Genomic DNA, 23,576 nt, shown 5'->3' with positions numbered 1-23,576 from the left:
TCTTCACGAACTTTTCACGCAAACGTTCATCGCGTATACAGAAGTTGTTGTAAATATTGTTACAAGAATATTATTTTGCTGATTTCATTTTAAACAATGAATTTTGTTTATAAAATTATTTTATTTTAATATTTAATAGTAACTCTTGCATCTGCAACATTTGTTTGGTCATGAATAAAGTTTAAGTTCTTATTCTTATTTTTCATAAAATATCTTTCAGATTGACCGATAGACATGAATGCCAATTCACTCCGACTTTTCTCGCTATCAATACGATGGAGGCTTCCAGCGCTGGACTCACTTCACTTTTTCCATTAATTCTATACGTAAACATTACTCTACGCGATTCATTACAACGAACAAGTCATAATGGCAAACATGAGTCACAAAACAATAGGGTGTTTATTCAGAATTACACGATATATCAAGGACATCGCGTACCAGCGGCAGTTTCAAGTCATCTGTCTATTCCCACAAGTACAAGGCTGTTTCCGCTGATTCAACAAAAATCAATAACATATCTTGTTATTTATTAATCTTAATCAAAATTTAAAATATCGAAATAAACTCATTGGACACTCAATACAAGATTGTAGGAACAGCGTGGAGCTGATAATTCGTTGATTTAATTCAAAGTATATTATTCAATTGTATTATTTTTCAACGAAGCTAAGCTATTATTGAAAACATGTATATAGAAAAGCTTGTGCTCATTTTAAATGATAATATTTACAAAAGAACGGTTTATTGAATTGGTAGTATTAAGTTGTTGCTTAATCGTTTTTAGTTAGGTAATTTAATTTCTATAGTATAATTACTGTGTGCTCTGCTTGTACGGAGATGACATAGTCAATCCAAAGACTAAATAAACGCTTTGGTGAAAATAATTGTATTTATACTTAAACATGTATGAATAGTTTATTTGAAGGAAAAAGTAAATACTGATTAATCAATCACGAAAATTTACATTCCAAGATTTAATATCATCTTGTAAAATGACGATTCAATAGTGCATATAAGACCTCTTTGAGTATATTGCATGTTCATTTTAATTGAAATAACGTCCCAATGCTGGGCAAACGACTCGGCTTCTGTTAAGAAGATTTAAAACTTAATCTATCATGCTATTCAAGTATTGTTCAAGTTCATCGAATTTCATTCGAGATGCAGTTTTTTTTTGCTGTTTTCGTCGAGCAAGTGATGAAATGTGAAAAGTGAAATAAAGCCGTGTCTCGGCTCAACGTATGTTTAAATGAAATTACTTTAGTTAGTTTTATGTCTGTAAGCGTGTCATCTCGGAAATACGTTTTACGTGACCGCGTAGTCCTTGTAGTGACGTACATACAATCGGATGACACGCTTAGAGTAGTGTTACAGTCTAAACCTAACTAACCTACGTTTTCAGCCAGAAGTGTTCAAAGTTCTGACGAACATAAACAGATTATAAATTATTTATTATCTGTATTGCGTGTTTAACAAAATACAATGTATTTAAGTTTTTATCTATTAGTAATTATTGAATTCCTTCGCCTAATAGTCAATATCCAAATCTAAAATGTTATGTCCGTCCTGTATCGACGAACACTTAGGCTATTAACAATTAATCATTACATATTATATAGCCTTGTTTATATTTCTAGTCGAAAGTATGAGCCGATGTGGCTCAATGCCTAAAATATATGGAGTCACGAGTTGACTCATATCGGCTAAAGCTGACAAATTACAACTCTATCAACGGCAGAGCAATTGCAACAAGGCATGTAAAAGAGACGTGTCCGATCTTTTGGCATTCTCTTTTGTTAGATTAGAGTTCAAACCTACCAGTTCTATCGTCCTCAGGCCGATGCACCAATTATGTTTAAGGACAGCTGCTGCCCGACTGTCTCTGTCGGTAGCAGAGCCCTCCTCGCCCTTCTTGGCCTGCGCGTCCGCCTCCCTGTCACCCGCCGACATGGCCCAGATTACTCTTGCGCCGCCGCCGTACTCCGAAACCTTTGGACATAATACAATTATACATATTTGATACATAAATGTGCAACCCTTATTTTTTTACAAATTTAGTTATATTTTATAATGTATCCATAGTTAGGATACAACTAAAGAAGTCATAGGCTATCCCTTTACTTTGATCTATATTTACTCCTTGGAGGTCGTTTTTGATTTCGACGATAATATTTATAATTATACTATACACGATAACTAACCTAACCTTTACTGTACACAAATCGCAGTATTCATAATAATGACGAAGTCCTCGTTGCCCATTTCAGTCACGGCGGCCATTCCAAATAGAGACTAGTTAACTGCACAGGAGATATTATAAAACACGGGTGGTGTGCAAATTTTTTTTTTTTTATAGAATAGGAATGCGGACGAGCATATGGGCCACCTGATAGAAAGTGGTCACCAAAGCCCTTAGACATTGGCATTCTAAGAAATGTCAACCATCGCTTACATAGCCAATGCGCCACCGACCTTGGGAACTAAGATTTTATGTCCCTTGTGCCTGAACAACACAACAATATCAAGTACTGCTGTTTTGCAGTAGAATATCTGACGAGTGGGTGGTACCTACCTAGACGGCTTGCACAAAGCCCTACCACAAGTGAGGATAGCATAAAAAACGACCATAGAGAGATTTGATGCAGGACCAAGGTACAGGATTTTACCATGCCTACTTCCTAACTCGAGGATGCTACAGAAAACTTCTTAATAATCATGCAATATTTTTTTCATGACCCGGACTTGAATCCTCGGTACTCAGGATTTTATAAACTATACTCAGTATACAAATTATTATTTATATAAATAAAAAAAATTCCAATACTTTATTATATATATATATATATATATATATATTTTATATATATATATATATATATATATATATATATTTTATATATATATATATATATATATATATATATAAACTAGCAGTAGCAGCAGTAACAGCCTGTGAATATCCCACTGCTGGGCTAAGGCCTCCTCTCCCATTTGAGGATAAGGTTTTGGAGCTTATTCCATCTCGCTACTCCAATGCGGGATAGTGGAATACACATGTGGCAGAATTTCAGTGAAATTAGACACAAGCAGGCTTCCTCACGATGTTTTCCTTCACCGTCAAGCACGAGATGAATTATAATAACAAATTAAGCACATGAAAATTCAGTGGTGCTTCCCCGGGTTTGAACCCACGATCATCGATTAAGATTCTCGCGCTCTTACCACTGGGCCATCTTAGCTTTATTAAAATAAAAAAAACTAAATGAAGAAGCTAAATACATAAATGAATTAATTGAATATAATGCTTAATACGCTTACAAAATCAATGTAATTCGTGTTTCAGTCATACACTACTAAATATGAAAATTAAAAAATTAATTTACGCATGTCACCCGCACTTGATTGGCCATAAATAAACAATCGTCAAATAAATGCCAACCGCTGGCTCGGAACACACGCATGTCCACTTTCCAACACGCCACATTTTATAAATATTTGTAGATTATAGCATGTCTCGCACTTTCGACTTACGAAAGTTTCTTTCATTGATTTTCTGGAAATGTTTTTCGTCATAAATATTGTTATATTAAACTATGAAATCAAAAAATATTTCGTTCAAAAATCAAATATTACTTAATCTAACTAGTGTCGTTTTAAACAAGTCGATGTCTTAAGTCATAAATATAGAAATATGAAAAAGAAAAACATTTCAAAATAGTTTTTACTATATATTATATTTTGAAACTAAATCAATAGCATTGTATTTACTGTCATCTAAATGTATATTTTGATGACTACCCCAAAATTAATTATTTATTACCTTCAACATTTAAAAAAAACTACCCTATCATATGTTCTAGTTAAATTATTAAACATACATAAACATAGCAAATATTATGTTTTAAAATAATCATTCATTGCATTCTACATTAACTAAATAATTCTATTAAAATGCAGAAACAAATTTTAAATGACGTGATTTATTCTTACCAAAAAGTTTTAATAGGGTTCAGTTTTATTCCTCGACCAAAAAGTCTATAGCCACAATCACTGTCTAAATTAAGAAAAAAAACACAACTGATTCGAAATTCAAACTGTAGCGCGTTTCGCGTAGCGGAAAATACGAGTGTTATACGCGTCCGTCGCGAGTCGACTGTGTTTCTGCTAGCGCGTGCTGCAACTCAATACATTAGATACAAGTGCACTACCTAGTACTCGTATAATGTCTGACAGTACCTTCCCGCCCTTATTGTGTGCAGAGAAAATGGCTTAACAAAAATTTGCCGCTGGAGCGTAGAACCGGTGGGCCGTAGTACGTACGTAGATTTCAACCGTGTTCATATATCTATAACTTGATTATTTTTAACTCGATAAAATATTATTTGTACGTTTATATATGTGTTTTACAGAATGAAATAACGTTTAATAAGAAATATCTTGTAAATTAACTGATGGGTTGTTAGTGGACTTTACATTATATAATAAAGGGGTCTTTAAGTTTTATTAAAAACTAGCTTTACCTTGAGGTTTCACACGTGTTATATTTGGATTGCACAATTACACATGCCTGGTCCGAACATAAATACATACTTATGTATGAAAAAGTGATGTGTGTGTGTGTGTGACTGCCAGATTGGTTAATGTTTACGGTTACTACTCTGATCATTAAGGTCAATGCATGAAGTTTAATAGCCTATAACCTTCTTTAATATTCGGGTACCTTACGCAAAGATAATAATTTTACAAATCAAATTGCGAGTTCCTGAGTTAATCACGTTGAAGCCTAACAACTCTCCAGCTTTATAATATAAAATACATTATTTTAAAACAGCGTTTTAATCTTAATATACTTACAACAACAAGATCGAAATAAATATTCGTAAATTAAATATTTATTATTGTTTTTAAAACCTTTATTTTACAATAAAGTTTTCAATAAAATACTAAACTTAAATAATCAATAATTCAAATCTACAAAGACGGAGTAATTCCAATAAAGAATATCTTCCAGGCAAAGCTTAAGAAACGGCGAGAAGAATTAATCGAATAAGTTGTGTTCAAATTAAAAGAAAGCTAAAAATAAAAATAAAACAAACGTTACATAATCATGGATCGATCTTTCCATCCGATTCTAGAACCAGATCGATATTCTATTTTCAAAGCTCTTGAAGTTCCCTTTAGATTTATCGTGACAGTTATCAGCCATCATAGTTGTACTCTTGTACTACTCTAATACTAGAGAATTATTGCGTAAGAATATTTAAAAATGGAATACTAATGGTTACAGTTGATAATTCATTTTCTATTAGAGAAATGTTACTTATGTCTTGAATATTTATAAAATAATACATTTATTTGATCTTCAATATTTTAACTCTACCACCGTTTCGTCTATAGCGGTAAATGGAACAAAATTCAATTCCTTGTTTCCTAAAACCGATATAATAGTATTTATTGACTATTTTTTATCTCTGTACTCGATAAAGTCACACGAAGTGACTCGTGCGTTAAGGCTGTTCGTGTAAAAAATATTAGACCTTATTACTAACAAGGTCTATCATTTTTTTAACAATAAAATATTAGTAATTAGTTATATAATCACTTCCCTGTTTAAAATCTTAACTACACACGAATGTCAGCTGCATTTTTATCTATATATAATACTGTCACGTAATTAGTTCTCCTGACCGATTTCTCGACTACGGTGGTGATATTATTACTGTACAGCCAGGTCATCCCTCTATTTCTTTACTCTCATAATGATGTAACGACAATCCTACACGACCGAAAAGACATCAGGCACAGCACCAACGGCTGACCTTGCTTTCAGTGTCATGCTTCGTGTGTTAGAGGAAAACCCTACAAAGGGCACCACGAAACCGCATTGAAGCAGCGCAGCAAAACCTTCTCGTTAATAGGAAAGAAGGCCTTAAGTCAGCAGTGGGATCATTACAGGCTATTACTTTTAAAACATTACACTTATTTATTTAATTATTAGGAAAGAACCACTTCAGACCAGACTAGAAGAACTAACGAAAGAAACTCAATGGGACATATTTTTTTATAACTACTTAATTTTTCATTTATGTATATAAATTTATACCACATTCTTTTATACATTTATATAAAAGAACCAGCCACCCTTAGAGTGAGTAATATGCTTAAAGAATTTATGTTTATAATACGTATTATTATAGAGAACTAGCTACAGGTAAAATATTAAATTTTTACCATTACAACCATAGGATTTTTAACCAAACAATCACAAAAGTAGCATTTGCTAACCAGCCTTAAAAGTATTTTCAGTTGAACATAACAATTGTTCTATTATAACATTTGTCAATGATTATAATTAATACACTGAATGCTAATTAAAGAGTTGCCGAACTGTAAGTTTCAATTTTTACTTTTATTAATATCAGGTACATGGCTTCTTAATAATGTGCGGTGGGGGTTATCATAGAGTTAACAATAATTGATTCATTTTCGTTATTTCATTCGTTATCTTCACTTATAACGGAAGAATCTTCGGTTTCAATCATGTTTCAATTATATTATGCTTATTGAAGGCTGTTGAACTTCGATTTATGGTTTCTATTGATTTAGTTGGTCTCTTCAATCTTTTATTTGTTCAACTGTTTTAAGAAACGGCACGCATATTTGTAGCCCAGCTACCGACGACGAATAGTTTAATTGATTTAATGGAAATCAAGAGAAGTATAATTTAGGCTTTTGTATTTTTATTACAATCCCATTCGTCCGACATTTCCCTCGGACGTTTTTCCGCTCAATCACTTGCGAGATTTACCACTAGATCGTTTATATGTAGCTATTCGAAAATTGAAAAGCCACTTTCTAGTGTTTTCCGGTCTGGAAGTCAGCGTGAGCGCATAACTTCATACATACATGCGCACGCGCACGCACTGCGATCGCATTGACGATAAATACGATCGATCACGACTATATTGTTATGGAAGCCATGAAATATATCGTTGTTCACAATTAAATAATTATATTTTATTTCTTATAATTAAATTAAGTATATAATAAATGTATATATTTTTAAAATTTAGTATCTTACGGTTTTTCTTGTTAGATTAATTTATTGATCTTACTAACAAAATGTTAGTGATGAGTGGCTCGCAGTCGGCGCGTGCAGCGTAACGGTTTTATTTTAATTTTTATTGTTATATATTGTATATGTATGTGTTCTTTATTTTATGTTCGTTCGAAAGCGTCAGATATTGTTAGACGGCTACTGAAAATAAGCGTTGAAACTCGAGGACAAGGCTTCTAGGTAGCCGGCGAAAACGTCAGTAGCGCAATAGTTTACGAACCACGCAAGTTCGGCACTGACCCCTTGAGACACTCTCGTCTCCACTCCTAATACAAGTTCTTTCCTATTTTATTTGTGACGTAACACATTTAGTGTTATTTTCTTTATTTTATTTCAGTTTTGTTTGTTTTTTTATTTAGTTTTCTGTTATGTACAAATAGAGGCAATACCTAAAACTTCTTCATATTATCGTTGTTTCCCTATGAATTAATTAAATTGATTCCAATCATCTTTGTGTTCTTACTTAGATTGTTTATTTGAAAACACGAATTACCAATTAATATATATTTAAGAAGAACATCAATGCACTGAAAACGTCTGAAGACAAACGTCTCATCAGGATGACTAATTACCACAGTCTTGAAAATTATTCATAATTACAAGCGATAACACGATGAATATTATATAAATCGTTTGAAAATTGACCCATAATATTTATGGCGTCATGAACCCGGCGCCATTGTGGGATAAAAATAACGAGGACGATGACGCGGGTCAAAATGACACCTCACAAAAAGTTTTGCTTGCAAATTTTTACATCTGCAAAGTCGAAATAGCAAAATATACCTTATAAAAAAGGTAAATAAACTTCACGAATTTATTGTATCGTTCAATATGCGGAAGACGTCGAACTGGCCGATGGAGACGTAACAGACTAGAACTAGTATCAGCTACATGACATCGCAAATAACATCAAAAAGAATATTAATGCTTATAATAAAAACAATACGAGCCACGAATCAACATTGGCCGGTCATTGTGACCCGACATCGACGCCGGGTTAATAACGTGATTGTTCACAAACCATAGTAATGGTAAACTAGTACACCAAGTTTCCAACTCCGCAAAGTTATTCGAGACATCAAAACTGTCAAAAGACTAGTCATATTGTTCTATTCAAGATTATATAGATGATAAAGCGTACTAGACATAAATACTAATCTTTAATGGATATAATACTTTCCCGATTATATTCAACCAACCTCGACCGGAACGCAACTGGATCGTTGCGTTAATAGAATAGAAAAACTGTTAAACGGCAACGATTACGTTCCGATTCGATAGCGATAAAGTGACAACTATTAATAGAATTGGTCCACTCTTAGTCGATTTTCATGCAGGTTATTCAATTTAATAGGTCTAGTTGATATATCTAACTGGTGGTAGGGCTTTGTGCAAGCTCGTCTGGGTAGGTACCACCCACTCATCAGATATTCTACCGCAAAACAGCAATACTTGATATTGTTGTGTTCCGGTTTGAAGGGTGAGTGAGCCAGTGTAATTACAGGCACAAGGGACATAAAATCTTAGTTCCCAAGGTTGGTGGCGCATTGGCTATAAGCGATGGTTGACATTTCTTAGAATGCCAATGTCTAAGGGCGTTTGGTGACCACTTACCATCAGGTGGCCCATATGCTCGTCCACCTTCCTATTCTATAAAAAAAAAACTAATTTAATAAGTTTAATAAGTGGGCACGTGACTGTATTTCCTGTCAGTTCTACTCGTAGAATAATACGAAACCGATTGTTGCCTTCATTAAATTAAGTCGTGTTAATTGACAATTCAAAAATGCTCGTAAGCAGATCCTTAAATAACGTTTATACTATTACATTATCATTATTTTTATATATTTTTTATTATATCTATTTTTATAGTATCGGTAAGCAGACGAGCAAATGGGCCACCTCATGGTAAGTGGTCACCAACGCTACTAGACATTGGCATTGTAAGAAATGTTAAGTATCGCTAACATCGCCAATGCGGCACCAACCTTGGGAACTGAGATGTTATCCTTCAAACCGGAAAACAACAGTAAGAAATACTGCTGTTTTGCGATAGAATATCTGATGAGTGGTTGATACTTACCTAGACAAGCTTGCATAAAGGTAGGTAGGGCACCTGTAAACATGCTCTCCTTTACAATGTATAATAATAATAAAACAAGACATTAACGTAAACAATTAACAAAACTATTTATCGAGTTGATTAGCTCAGTAAATACCAAGACTTATGAATAGAATTAAAGCGTCGTTGGCGAACAGGCACCATCTATATTATTCCTATAAAACCTACAAAGTATCCTTGATATGTTACAGGTTCCTCAACACACTCATCACTTGTTCCAAAAGGGAATCATCCTCGACACATGCCGTCTCATTCGCAAGTTCCTCACAACTTCATCCATCTCATTTGCTCATACCAACACCAGCCCTTACACGCACTTGGCTACGGCCCATATGTTTAGGGTTTTGTTACTTTATAACAGTGAAAAAATAAAATATCAATACAATAATAATAATCATTTATTTGCATGAAACATAAATTTTTTACTGACAGGTATATAAAAAGTTATATAATTTATTTCGCTAATTATAGGCAAGTAAATGTATTTAGCAGTCATTACCAAGTAACGGAATAATTCATTAAACAATATAAAATGAAATATCAAGAAGTAAAGAAATAAATCATATAATTATAGTTTTTATCATTGATTTTCGCCGAATTAAAAACATGACTTCCATTAACTACACATGAGTTACAAACACATAACATAAAAAGGATAACTTCTCTCTTACAAAATGTAATTCTGTGGATATTTTATTATCGCGTTGTAATAACACAGATAACAAAAATTACCTGTTAATTAAATTCAGTTCAAATGAAACGTGTGAACGGCTACTGACGCATTGATATGAGTCGAGTGCACGTTTTATAGTTATGGGCGAACGTGAAACACAAACACGCACTTTATGTTATTGTCGCCAGCATGGGCCATTGTTCTTTGCAATATAAAAGTTACTGGTACTCGTATGCGTGTTTAGCGTTTTGACAGTGTTGCCATAACAAATTATAAATATATACTTTTTTAAATAAAATTTAAGAGAAATTATTAATAATCCGCATTAATACATTTAAATATAAGAAGAATTCAGTAAAAGATCGGTGTGCCTTAATACTATCAAAATTTCTCTACATTCTTTTGTCAGTACGTCTCTATATGGAAGTTAACCTCTAAATTACAAATCTCTTTGCTCCAGATTTATAAACGAAACATTGCCTTTTATAATCTATATAAGATAAAATTATTAAAAAATAAAAGGATGACGAAATTTTAATATATATGTATTTGTTTTTACTACTTTAAACCCTTTGTACAAAATGTAATTAAATGAAATGTATATAAACAATAGTAAATAGGGGAGGGAAATTGATCGTCTCCCGCCAATGGGGCGCCATAACGTCGCCAGTTTTGGCGCCAACGTTCTACGTTAGCTGGGGTTTGAGAAGGTCGTTGCCTGACCTGTTTTCCGAATAGACTAACGTCTTTGTGTTCCAAGGAGGCTTTTATTGAAGGTTTTTATGACAATTATGTACTAGATTATCGTAACGGATATTGTCATAGTTTGCCGTTTCGAATTTATAATCTGCGCTCTATATTTTTAACTTTTTTAATGCACAAATAAACTAAACAAACCTTTTACTTAATAATAGCGGAAAGAAAACATAAAATACAAAACAATTTACAAAACATCAAAAAATAATAAAATAAATAGTAATTTCATCTGTATTATTCTGTAATACAAATACGATTCCTATTACTTCATCACATAACGTGACACATCGGACGAAGGGCTTAGTCGGCAATAAAAACTAAAACAATACATATTTATATGAACATTACGGTTTTTTTTCGCGTTTACAAATTACTAAATCGTATTACTTATCATTATATTACTAATCGTATTTTTAATAATTAATTAGCTAATGTCAACTCTCTTCCAACCAGCCAGTCTCTCGAGTCTAAACATGTACCTACACTAAGTAATACAAAAACTAAAAGTTTACTTTGAGCGAATACACATAATCAACTCACAATATCTCGTTTAAAAAGGTATAAACATACACACATATGTACATACGTTATTCTGTCAGCTATATCAAGCGGACAAGTAAATGATATATTAATAATATTAGCAAAATAATCTGTGCGTATTTTGCACAAAAGAAAAATAAGACAAAATTAATGTTCTTAATAACTGCATTTTCGATTCGAAATGAAACTAAAAACGCAAATACTTTCAAATTGTCACATATAGTTCGTAATAAGTATTATATACGACTAATTAATACTAATTGAACAATATAATTGAACTAAAAAGCAAGTGCAGTGATTACAGTTATTGTGATAGTTGATCCGAGCCAGTGTTCCGGCTAACGGCACAATCGCTTCAAATATGCGCACGCGCAGTATAGGACGACAAGGGATTCATTAGCATACGAAGTAGGTCCTAGTGACGATACGTTTGTCTAGCTGTTACTTGTGTTTGAATAACCCACTGGTATATTATGTTATCATAGTATTGAGTAATATAGCTCGGCTCGTCGAATAGTTAGCAAATTTCCTTATCACTTAAATGCTATGACATTTATGAGTATGTATACACTACAAGTTATTTGTAAGCAATATTTTGATAGAAACCTTCATGGATGTGCTAACAATAACCAAAATGCTTAAAATCAATTGAACGACCGATGCCGTATACACACAAATACGAAAATACGAAATTATATTGTACATACATTTTTTTTTCTAATTAGGCTGTTAATTTGTAATGTGGTAATATATCTTTAAGCCTGTACAAATCAAGACTAGAATTATTTATAGGCAAAATATACTTGTATATTTATAAAGTAAAAGTAATGTAACAGTAAATGGCTTATTAGTGGGCTTAGGCTTCAGAAGAATGCTTGGAGCTTTATTCCATCACGCCGCTCCAATGCGGGTTGGTGGATATACAAAAATAAAAACTTTGTACGATGCAGGTTTCTTTTCAGTGTTTTCCTTCGCCGTCGAGCAAGAGATGTTTAATCAAATTATTTTTTTATTATGTATTTGCGTTTTCTATGAATATATTATGTGATTACGTAAATGTTTACTGTTTCATTGTGTTTGTTATTTGTTACATTTTGATTGCTTCTGTTTTTCAAATATGTAAATTGATTACTTAGGTTATATGTGTATCTGGAAAAGCTGTTTTTGCCTAAATAAAGTTTTTCTTACTATTTCTTAAAATTAAGAAACTGAAAACTCAGTTATGCGTACTTGGGTTTGAACCCTCAGCTGTCGAATAAGATTCACGTGTACTAGCTACTGCTCATCTCGACTATAGAAAACAAAGCGCCGTACTAAAGCGAGTAATCTATGACATATTGTGCAACCAGTGTTATTCTGTGACGTCTTCTACAGCCTATTCCAACCACAAGAGGAGTAAAGGAAAACAAACAACTTTAACATTAAATTGACACGGTCATGAAGTTCAAAATTTTTCTTATAATAAGTAAAACATATTATTCTATACAAGATTATATATAATAAAAGAGCTTATGATGCGTTGATTTTCCTCTAGGATAATATAAACTTAATTCCATATGGTTATTATATTGTATATGATTGATGAAACGGATTCTGTTACTCTTCTCGGTAGAATTTACATTCCGAACGGGCGGTAGCTTTTAATTTTAACAAAATATTCTAATTTGCTTGTATGAGCATGTTTGAGTAGATTACTAGGCTAGCCTATTGAATATAAAATTAATAGCAGATTTTCCAATTTATATAAATAAATAATTCGAGTGACTTACGTTCTCCGTTAGTGGCGCAATGTTGCCGGCGTACACGTCGACTTCGCACATAAAGTCCTTCGATCTGGGTGATATTATCACGAAGCTGCCCGAGTATAGATACTCCAGTTTCAGTTACAACTTAGGATTAACTATTATTCAATTGAAACAGCAATTGACGAATCCTTGACTTAAATTTATCGAACTGCAAGAATGCTCGAAAATAGTGTGTAATTGTTGACAATTTTCTTAGCCGTGTCGAAAATATATTGCTGAAAAACGTTTATTTTTTCAATAAAGTTTTTAATATTTAATGACTAAATAAATATTACGATATTTTTCAATTGATTGCGCGTAAGAAACTTTATGAAATTAAGCCTTAAAAATGTTTTTTTTTTTATATTTTCTACTAAAATATTACACAATATTTTTGCAGAAGCGTTTATAGTGACCAAAAAAACTATTGGCCTACCCGAAAGCTAGATCTCTAATGAGTCAGAAGAATGCTCCGTATATTACATTTAACTTTTGACCCAACTAATTTGACTTGCATTGACCTCAACTTTGGTCATTTAGTTCACGTTGCTATTATCAGATAATCTCCTGGAAGTATAGCCGTTGTATCTCAGTAGTTTTATTAGGTGTCGATGTTATTAATGATTGGGCAATGAATTTTCTGACAGATAACCTCAATTAGCAACTTATGGAGTTCTTTATAAACACACCAACATTTGCATACATTTTTGTTGACAACTTAAGTTCATTACATTAAATTTATTTGGTGAAAACACTTCTTTCTATACGTAAAAGTTGCTGTTTGTAAAAATATCATCACCTCTTAAACATGTATGCACATATCATATTTTATCATATTTCATCTTATACAAATAATTCAAATTGAATGTTCTCAAATTATGTTTTCAGTTTACAATGTCTCTTTTACAATATTCCGATTATGAAATCAATCCACTGTTAATTTTTTTACAGACATCAGTAGGTACTTTTTTATAGTAAAGCTAGGCGGACGAGCATATGGGCCACCCGATGTCAAGTGGTCAACAACGCCCATAGACTACGAGATATACTACGAGTGTTATACTACATTTATAAGTACGGTTAAATAAAATAAAACAATATAGTTTAAATTAAATTTATTCAAAATAAAAATAAGCATATAGAAAATTAGATTTAATTGATAAAACATCAAAAATCGAATACTTAACTAAATTAGTATACAGGTGGGAAGTAATGTTAAAATCATCGGAGAGCTATCTTGAAAATGCATGAAACAAACAAAACACAAATGTGTACGATTAGTATAACCTAACCTTATAGGTTTGTTGGTAAGTAAGGTCAGTACCTTATATTTTGAAGAATAACTATAGAAATATGTAAATTTCGCTTATTTAAAACTTACATATAAAACAATTAATCTATGTTATTAAGATTACATCTCTTTTGTGAAATGTATGACGGATAGTGCTGTATCGAGGAGGTACACCGCGCCCTGGATGACACATAGTGCGCCGACCGCTAAGCCAACCTGAAATGAAATAAGGAAAACCATTTGAATCTATACTATTTTACAAAGCTAAAGATTTTGAGTTCGAAAACTATATTTGTGTCACCTAGCCGATATATTGAGAAAGATTGACTATAGTGTAACATCACACTATGAGCAGGTATATACATATATATACACTTTATATAAAAGCTGAAATGGTCCAGTAAAGATAGCCGGTTAAAATGAGGGCAAGCACCACGTTTCATGTGATTAATTAGTAATTATAATTCAATGATTAAAAACATCTTGAGAAAACGCGCATGTGTTGGATAAAACTCAATACACTTAAGCAACGGACTGGAATTAACTTGAAACCTTCTTAGGAGGAAAGGATAATTTTGCCCAGCAATGGGACATCAACGCCCTGCTACTTTTTTATTATTCCTATAAAGTATTAACAAAATGACGCCATCATTTTGTTAGGTATTATCATAGGTTAAAAATATTTGTGCTAAAGTATAAATATATGTAGTTCTAGACAATTAACAGCCACAATTAGATAAGCACTAAGTTACAAGATGTAATAATTTATAAGACTTTTTAAAAAGAAATCCTTTTGTTGTTAGAAAGGGGGTTGCAATTCTAGTAATCCTTCAAATACTTGTAATCAGAATCTAGGATGTAATGAATCCGTCTCATATATCATATGCACATATGAGTTAATATATTTATTACAACCTCGAAGAAATATGTATCTTTCAACACTTCTAATTTAATACAAACATACGTTTTCCATATAGTGAAGAAGAAAATATATTAGAAAAATCTCATTTATTCTAACTGATTGTTACTCCTTTAGACCGAATCTCGACCAATCTCGACCAATCTCAGCGACTACTAGTGCACAAGACGATATAGTACTCAAATGTGCGTGTACAAAGACGGAGAGTCCGACGGGTCATTGATACAACACTACTAGAGAAAGATCACACAGAATTAACGACTTTATCTGTTTTCTGAAGTTCTAGAGTATGTCACTGCTAACTTCCAAGCTCCGAGATGTTATTGAAAATTTCTTAGCAAAAAAAACTTTTATGGACCTGACCAGGGTTTGAATCTAAAAATTCGTGATATGTAGCTTAATAAGCTATAGGAGTGTTTACACTCCCGTGCTCTGGAAAGCACATAACCCTACTAAACATTTGAACAGCCAGCAAACTATTGCGGCAGTTGACTAACAAACAAATATCGATATACAGACCTGTTTCTCTGCAAAAACAAACTGGAATTGATGTTCTCCCTGATATCCACCCCAGTAGTGCAGCGCGACAGCGCCAACCGCAATCCACAAGAACACACCGATGAAGTTCATCACGATTTCTGACAGTGCTCTGAGAAAAATTATATCTTAAAATCTGCTCAAATTATATCATTCGTAGGAGACATGAGTCATCAGCAAATATTTATTAATAACTACGAAGACTAGAAATCACTCGACAATTAAATAATGATTCGGTGCCAATATACCAATCGAAACTTAAAGTGGATATTTAGTCTGTGGGTGGAAATAAAAAGCACAAATACCTCTTGTGCTCAGTGGTCCCGAAGAGGAATGTGACGATTTGCACGAGTGTGTAGATGAGATAGCCCACCATGACACCGGAGGCCACGATTTCTGCATCAGGGTTCTTTTCCTCATTGAGGTTCCACGTGCCTCCAACTCCCAGGAACTCTCCATTGTATCCAGTGCGATAGAGCACCAAAATCACGATGTTGAGAACCTAGAATAAATAACATAAAACATGATTTAATATTAAGCGTATTGTACGTACGTATACAGAAATAAGTGTGTTTATTTATTTAGTAGAAAGTCGGAAGTCAGGATGATAAATATTCTTTTACGACAACTAGATTGCATAGAATTAGTCATTTTTCAGAGTTAACAAACAATAATTTCTTACCAGAATTCTTATCAAGTGATCTCATAGGTAAGACATTTATTAGTATTTTCTTGTCATACAAACGTGTTGACAAATTGGATAGCATTAAGCACTTTATTTCATAAGGTATAGAAGTCCTATTCGCTTGTATCTCAAAACATATCTTGATAAGGATATCGAACAGATAAAGCAACTTCAAAAAGAACCTAATGTCATTCCTTATTGTCCAACTTTAATTGCCGATTGTCCATTGCCCTCAGAATCACCACGATTAAATAATTTATGTATTTATGTATGTTCAATGTCGTCGTTACTATTGCTGAGAAAACCTTATGGATTACATATAAAAACTGATTTCTTTGCCTATCGGTCGCATATATATAACATAGTTCCATTTTTTATTTTATTTAACAATTTCTTATTAAATAAATCATTACTTGACAGATCTATCTAATTTTATATTAGTCAACAAATTATCTCCAAAGAACCAGCAACATTATTACTTAAATCTGGTTGCTAACGATATTTCACTGGTGGTAGAGCTTTGTGCAAGCTCATCTGGGTAGGTACGACTCACTCATCAGACATTCTACCGCAAAACAGCAATACTTGGTATTGTTGTATTCCGGTTTGAAGGGTTAGTGAGCCAGTGTAATTACAGGCACAAGGAACATAACATCTTAGTCCCCAAGGTTAGTGGCGCATTGGTGATGTAAGCGATGGTTAACATTTCTTACAATGCCAATGTCTATGGGCGTTGGTGACCACTTACCATCAGGTGGCCCATATGCTCGTCCGCCTTTCTATTCTATAAAAAAAAATCTAGGTGTAATATGTATAAAGTACAGGTGTACGGCATCGATACACATATACGTGCCAAAACACACATATATTTCACATATCTCGTTTCATGAAATTCTCGTCACTGATACCCTGACCTACGACATGTGACGCTATATGCATGTATATATATACATTGGCAGATCGACCAATGTAACGGAGATATTTCAATAATTCCAACTGTCCGCCGTCCTCCACTATGTTAATAATGACGGATCAAAATGAATATGATGAATTGAAGTAATTTTTAATTATTATCATTTCAAAGTTTTAATTCAATTCTTATTATTGGCATTTTTAAACCAGATTTAATGAAATTCTTATTACATTAAAAAACTATTATTGACATATCAAATTATAACAACATAATTTATAAATATTTACAGCGTGGGCAGAGTAAGCTCTGCGCAGACCACATTTTCAGTTTCTACGATATATATTATAAGCAACAGTTACATCTTAAGTTACATTTTTTTTTTTATAGAATAGGAAGGTGGACGAGCATATGGCCCACCTGATGGTAAGTGGTCACCAAACGCCCTTAGACATTGGCATTGTAAGAAATGTCAACCATTGCTTATAGCCAATGCGCCACCAACCTTGGGAACTAAGATTTTATGTCCCTTGTGCCTGTAATTACACTGGCTCACTCACCCTTCAAACCGGAACACAACAATATCAAGTATTGCTGTTTTGCGGTAGAATATCTGATGAGTGGGTGGTACCTACCCAGACGAGCTTGCACAAAGCCCTACCACCATAATAAGGACCCGCTTATGTATATATTCGCAGGACTTTTGGTTTTATTAATGCCACTCTAGTTAGCACTCGTAATATCGACAGACCGGCCACAGGGGACAAATTAGTTAATTAATAAAATTACTCATGCGCAGGTCAAAAGTCAACACTTCCATTCATCTCAAGGAAGGCATACCACAGAGTAATGAAGATATAATGAATATAAAATTTAAATAAACATTTTAACAGTACTAACGTGAAAATTGTAAAATATTATTTACTTTTAATATATATAATATTAGTTTCACTTAGTTCTAATAAGTTTTCCAAACTTGGAACGCAGTACTAAACTATTTGAAATTGCTCTGTGATACAAAACTGTTCCAGTTTTAAGAACATTAAATAATAAAGTTTGTTCACGTTTATATTTCTTCTATATTGTGATGACCATTAATATATTGTAATTTATGACGTCATCATTCGCTTGCTCATATATGTTTCGGATTTGCGCAGATATTTTCTCTCATCCATTCATCTCTATCTCTTAGTCATTATTTCGATATTGTTGCTGCCCCTTTTGTACGAGTCTTCTTTCAAACGCATTTTCTTTTCGTTTCTCATCTTATCTATGTCCATTCGACTTCATAAGTAACACTGTTTTTGTATGTACTTGAATAAATTAATTTTTATATTGATTACTGGTTAAGGGTTTCCGTTAAGCCGAGATGGCCGAGTGGTTAGAACGCGTGAATCTTAACCGATGATAGTGGGTTCAAACCCAGGCAAGCACCACTGAATATTCATGTGCTTAATTTGTGTTTATAATTCATCTGATGCTGGGAAATTCTCTGAAATTCTGCCACATGTGTATTGTACCAACCCGCATTGGACCAGCGCGGTGAAATAAGCTCCAAACCTTCTTCTCAAAAAAGGAGAGGAGACCTTAACCCAGCTGTGGAATGTTCAAGAGCTGTTACATTTAAAGGTTGCCTAGATATTCAGATTCAGATTTATATTAGCAGAATTTGTTGGACGTGATATAATCGAAATTAATTTGCTTTATAATATTTATTAAATGTTGTCTTTTTAACTTCCCAATGACGTCACCCAGTCAGTTAATATAATACTCATTTAACATAAACATTATAGATTACAGTAATTATAAACGATGAATGGTATAATTTTGCAAATGAACAATTGTATTGTGTGTAACAAACAAGGGGATTTATCTAGAATAACTAAGTGCTTGTGGAAAAATAGCCAAACATGTTATTACACGAGGCGATGTTGAGGCTGTCCGTCTCACTCTGATGAAGAGTATCGTTTAGTAACATTAAACATATCGAGCGCAAACCAGCAGAGCGACTGAATGTGCTCATCCGGACTGACTTTCTAAATATCGTTCACTGAATATGGTATGATCATAGATACACACGATATTTATAGTATTAATCTATATATCTAAAACTTTAGCCTCGTGTTGGGGGGGGGGGACAGGTGGTAGATATAAAAAGTCGCCTATACCTTACCTTAAGCAAGCTTGATTGCTTCTAAGTTTAATTTTGTTAATATCGGTTCAGTGGTTTAGCTTTTTTGACAGACTGATAGAATTACTTTCGCATTTATAATAATAGTATAGATAACTATTATGAGATGTCTATGGTATCGTCGTACGATGGGGTTTTGTAAATTCTAACTGAATACTCAAAATACCATCGCGAGTTAGCTTAGCTGTCCTAGACGAAACGGCATAAAATATTGTATGGAATTTCATCAACTCATTTGTGTTTCAAATAAAGATCTACATACATAGTATTAAAAAATTCAGCTTTAATTAAAACGCTTTTAGGCGAGTGTTTAATTAAACACTGATTTCCCTTTTTCTGTGATAATTGACTCGACAGTTGAAAGACAGAAATAGCAAGCCGTTAATATATAAAGCTTAGTAACTATTTTAATATTTAATTAACCATTTAATAAATAGAAAAGATCTATATTTAATTTTTTTTTAATTAAGTAGAGTGTTTTTTTTAATTAAGTAGCGGTTGGTTTTGTATATATATTAAAATAAATTATTGATTAAGTATGATTTCTGGTAATTGTCAAAAAGGTATAATAACAATAAATAAACTATTTATTAAGAAATCACAACTACTTCCCTGTCTTAATAATATTTTTTATGTGAATCTATTTTATTGACAGTCTTTTTTTATCATCAAGTTGGCATCGATCTGGCAAAGACCTATAAGATTCTGCCATATCTTGTTTTGACTATATCATAAAATTCACAGAACCTACAATAATAGTGATGGAAACACATAGTGTAAATGATCGGACAGTTCATTCATAATAATAATCGATATCGAAATAATTATAATTAAGTAGCCTTGATTAAGTGAAAATTTATATTAATCGTTTAATTGTTAGTAAAGAAACAAATTACGCGGTAAATTGTTTTTGAAATAATAACGCTATATTTATCATAATTATAGAATTAAACTTAATTAATACTGACGATAAAACATTTTATTTCAGTAAAATGATTTATGTGTTCCATATTTTATTTAAAAGGCAAAATACCAAAATTACTTTAAATAATTGATAGTATTTAAGAATAAGTTGAAGGAAACCGTATCCGTCTATGTCTATATTTTCATTTATAATATAATATTTTAATAGAATACAATATATATAAATGTAATCCCGTAACAAATATATAACATCAGTAAATTTAGTATTTAAGAAAAGTAAGTAAGATAAAATTTGCTAAAATTTAAATTAATCACATTTGATATAATATCAATTTGGTTTAAACTTAAAATATAATAAAAAGTTTAAACGTTTAAAATATCGTTAAAAGTTATTGTATATGAAAACTAGATAAAAGTATATATTGATTTTCATTCTCCATAGTGTATCTGTTCGTTGTATACTCTGTCAGGCAGCTGACAGCATAAAAGTTATCACAATAGCAAGCTTTAATTGTCGCCGACAGGATGCTGGGATCAAACAATAATGAATATTGATTACTTCCTCGTGAAATCAAAGCGTATTATATACAACGGCGAATAAATAAGACAGGACGACAGTTGCTTATAAAGTTTAAATCAAATGTAATACTTTGTTGCTTACTTCTAAGAACGTTACATAAAATTAAATTTTAAACAATTTTATGTTATGAGTATAATAATTACTATAAATGTTTGAAGTAACTCATACACACTCAAATATGGTACAATCATTAAAATGAGTAGTTATGAAACCTCGTAAACTAATGTAGATTTCGTTTTTAAGATTCTTACTTTGCAATTTTGAAATAAAATTGCTTTTGGTACCTAACACGTTATATATTTAACATTTCTTAAGCGAAAAAGTTTCACTCGCGTCACTTGTGCCGAGTTTTATTTTGGACACCCAAAAAAAACAGAACATATAATTCCCTCTTTCTCTCATTTAAAAAGGTTTCATTAAAACCTGACCTTAATTGTATCTCAGATGACAACTCATCTTTAATTCAAACAAAATATTTCAAAACAAGATACGGCACAGATAAGCGAAATTCCGCTGATCTGATAAGGATTGAACGCAAACACTATAACGGAAATTACATTTATTAGTAGCAAGTGCTGTAATTACTCATCGAAAGAGGTTACTCATAAGCCGTGGATATGTATTGCGAAACTAACTAACCACAGATTCGTAATCACATACACTCATGTAACTATACGATTCACCATGCACAAGGGAGTCACCATAAAACAGAAAGAACGGCAGAAACTCATATAATATAATATAAAGGACATTAAACTTATCAGGCGCACCGAGAGTGAGTAAGTGTAACGTTTCTATATATGTCAATTTTTTAACGAATAAGCTATCTTCTGTCGTAAAAATATTCGGTTCTGACACTCATATGTCTTGAGTTGCATCCTCTTATTAGTACATAAATATACATATATCAGCTTAGAAATATATCTAGCTAGAAAGTGTTAACGTGTGTATCTAACGTAATAAACGTCTAATCTAATGAATGATCAACTGTTCACCGACCACTTTGCTCATAAAAACATGTTTTAAATCAAAGTCATAATATTATTTATTCGAGTAAATAACAATATAGTCTGGAAGAAATCAGCGCAGGTGCGAAACGTTTCCACTTTTCTCCACTATTCCACGATTTTCTTTAAAATTACTCTACCAGTACTAAAAATTCATGAATTCTATCTAAGGGGAAATGCGTGCCTCTGTGGTATTTATACATAATTTATCCATGTTCGGTGCTGCATCCTTGACTTGTATGAATTCTGTTAAATGTGTCCACAAAATCATATTGTAGTAACGTGGTGAAATAGATTCCTGTCGTAATCTACAACACTAGATGTCGTTGCTTTGTTGACATTAACGGGCTCTTAAAAATCATAAACGCATTGTCCGCGGTTCTAAGTAAAAGTCTCGTTTTAATTACGTAAAGTCATTCTGTACGTTCGTTTAAGATATTAGTGAGGCATTTCAATAGTTTGATAGTAGCTAATTCAACAAGGCGTGGCGTTATCAAGATGATAAGAAATTGGGCCATAGGGCTCGTGTCCCATTTATAGCATAAGCGTATATAAGGATCAGTGTTTTTAACAAATGAGTACTGCTACTACTAATGTTATGTTAATTAACTTGTTTTTATTAATTGCTATTAATCTATGGTTCAACCCATGTAGGTTTGAATAACCTTACTGATGGACAAATAATACATGCAGCTATTTTCAATTTTGTGTATACTTTAAGTCTCCAATGTTATTTACATTATAAAATCATTATAATATGTTATATTATTTATTTGACTAAAGCAAGCAAACATTTAAACTTGACATAAGCAAAATTTATCTTATAGATGCAAAATATGTTTTACTGTGTTCTTCAACGAAGACTTTTGAAACGTAGGTACTACCTATTTAGTTTTTTCTTATGTTAATAATAATAATTATTTATTTATTCAAGTAACAAGACTCATATACAAAATTACAAAAAAATGTTACTACTTATATCTAATGAACGCACATATAATAGAAAAACAGTTAAAAAATTCCAAACCAATATATGTAGTATATGTCTTAAATAATTTGAAATCATTTCTGTTCCACATTAAAATGGTGTTTGCGCTTCTGTTTTACTGGTATGTATCAACCAATCACCATTCATTACAATTTTAATTTCCGCCAATCAGCAATTATAACTTTTTGTCATGTGTCGAAATTGTAAGCGAGTCAATTACAAGCAAAAGAGAAGTAACTTAAGTGCTATCATAGGCTGTGCTTCGGCAAACTTAAATATGATTAATAATATATAATTAATAAAACTTTATATTCTCATAACAGTTGATAACCAGGCAAGAGTTTTTATCAATATAACCACACCTACATTGCAAGAAGTATTTATACTGAATGATTCATCGTATTAATTACATTTATAACTATATATGTATAACTCAAGTGTGATTCAAACGTTAAATTTAATAGCCTGTAAATATCCAACTGCTGGCAAAAGCCTTCGCTCTCCTCTTGAGCTTTTGGAGTTTCCCCCCCACTCAAAGGCGATTAG

The 23,576-nt window shown here is 32.4% G+C and overlaps 2 protein-coding genes across 2 annotated transcripts in view; one reads left to right on the top strand and one right to left on the bottom strand.

Moving 5' to 3' along the window:
* The window catches only part of LOC126770700 (adenylosuccinate lyase), a 37,026-nt gene that overhangs the window by 10,203 nt on the left and 3,247 nt on the right, over positions 1–23,576 (top strand). The gene's annotated exons all lie outside the window — the stretch shown is intronic.
* Positions 1–23,576, bottom strand: part of LOC126770704 (uncharacterized) — a 32,283-nt gene that overhangs the window by 8,133 nt on the left and 574 nt on the right. The window contains exons 2-6 of the mRNA XM_050490216.1: positions 16,051–16,247; positions 15,728–15,857; positions 14,413–14,505; positions 12,984–13,097; positions 1,822–1,992 (exon numbers count right to left, since the gene is read on the bottom strand). Coding sequence (XP_050346173.1) covers positions 1,822–1,992; positions 12,984–13,097; positions 14,413–14,505; positions 15,728–15,857; positions 16,051–16,247 — 705 coding nt within the window. The remainder of the gene's footprint in view (positions 1–1,821; positions 1,993–12,983; positions 13,098–14,412; positions 14,506–15,727; positions 15,858–16,050; positions 16,248–23,576) is intronic.

This window comes from Nymphalis io, chromosome 9 (assembly GCF_905147045.1).
Source record: "Nymphalis io chromosome 9, ilAglIoxx1.1, whole genome shotgun sequence".
Classification (NCBI taxonomy): domain Eukaryota; kingdom Metazoa; phylum Arthropoda; class Insecta; order Lepidoptera; family Nymphalidae; genus Nymphalis; species Nymphalis io.
This window is presented reverse-complemented; position numbering and strand designations above follow the sequence as displayed.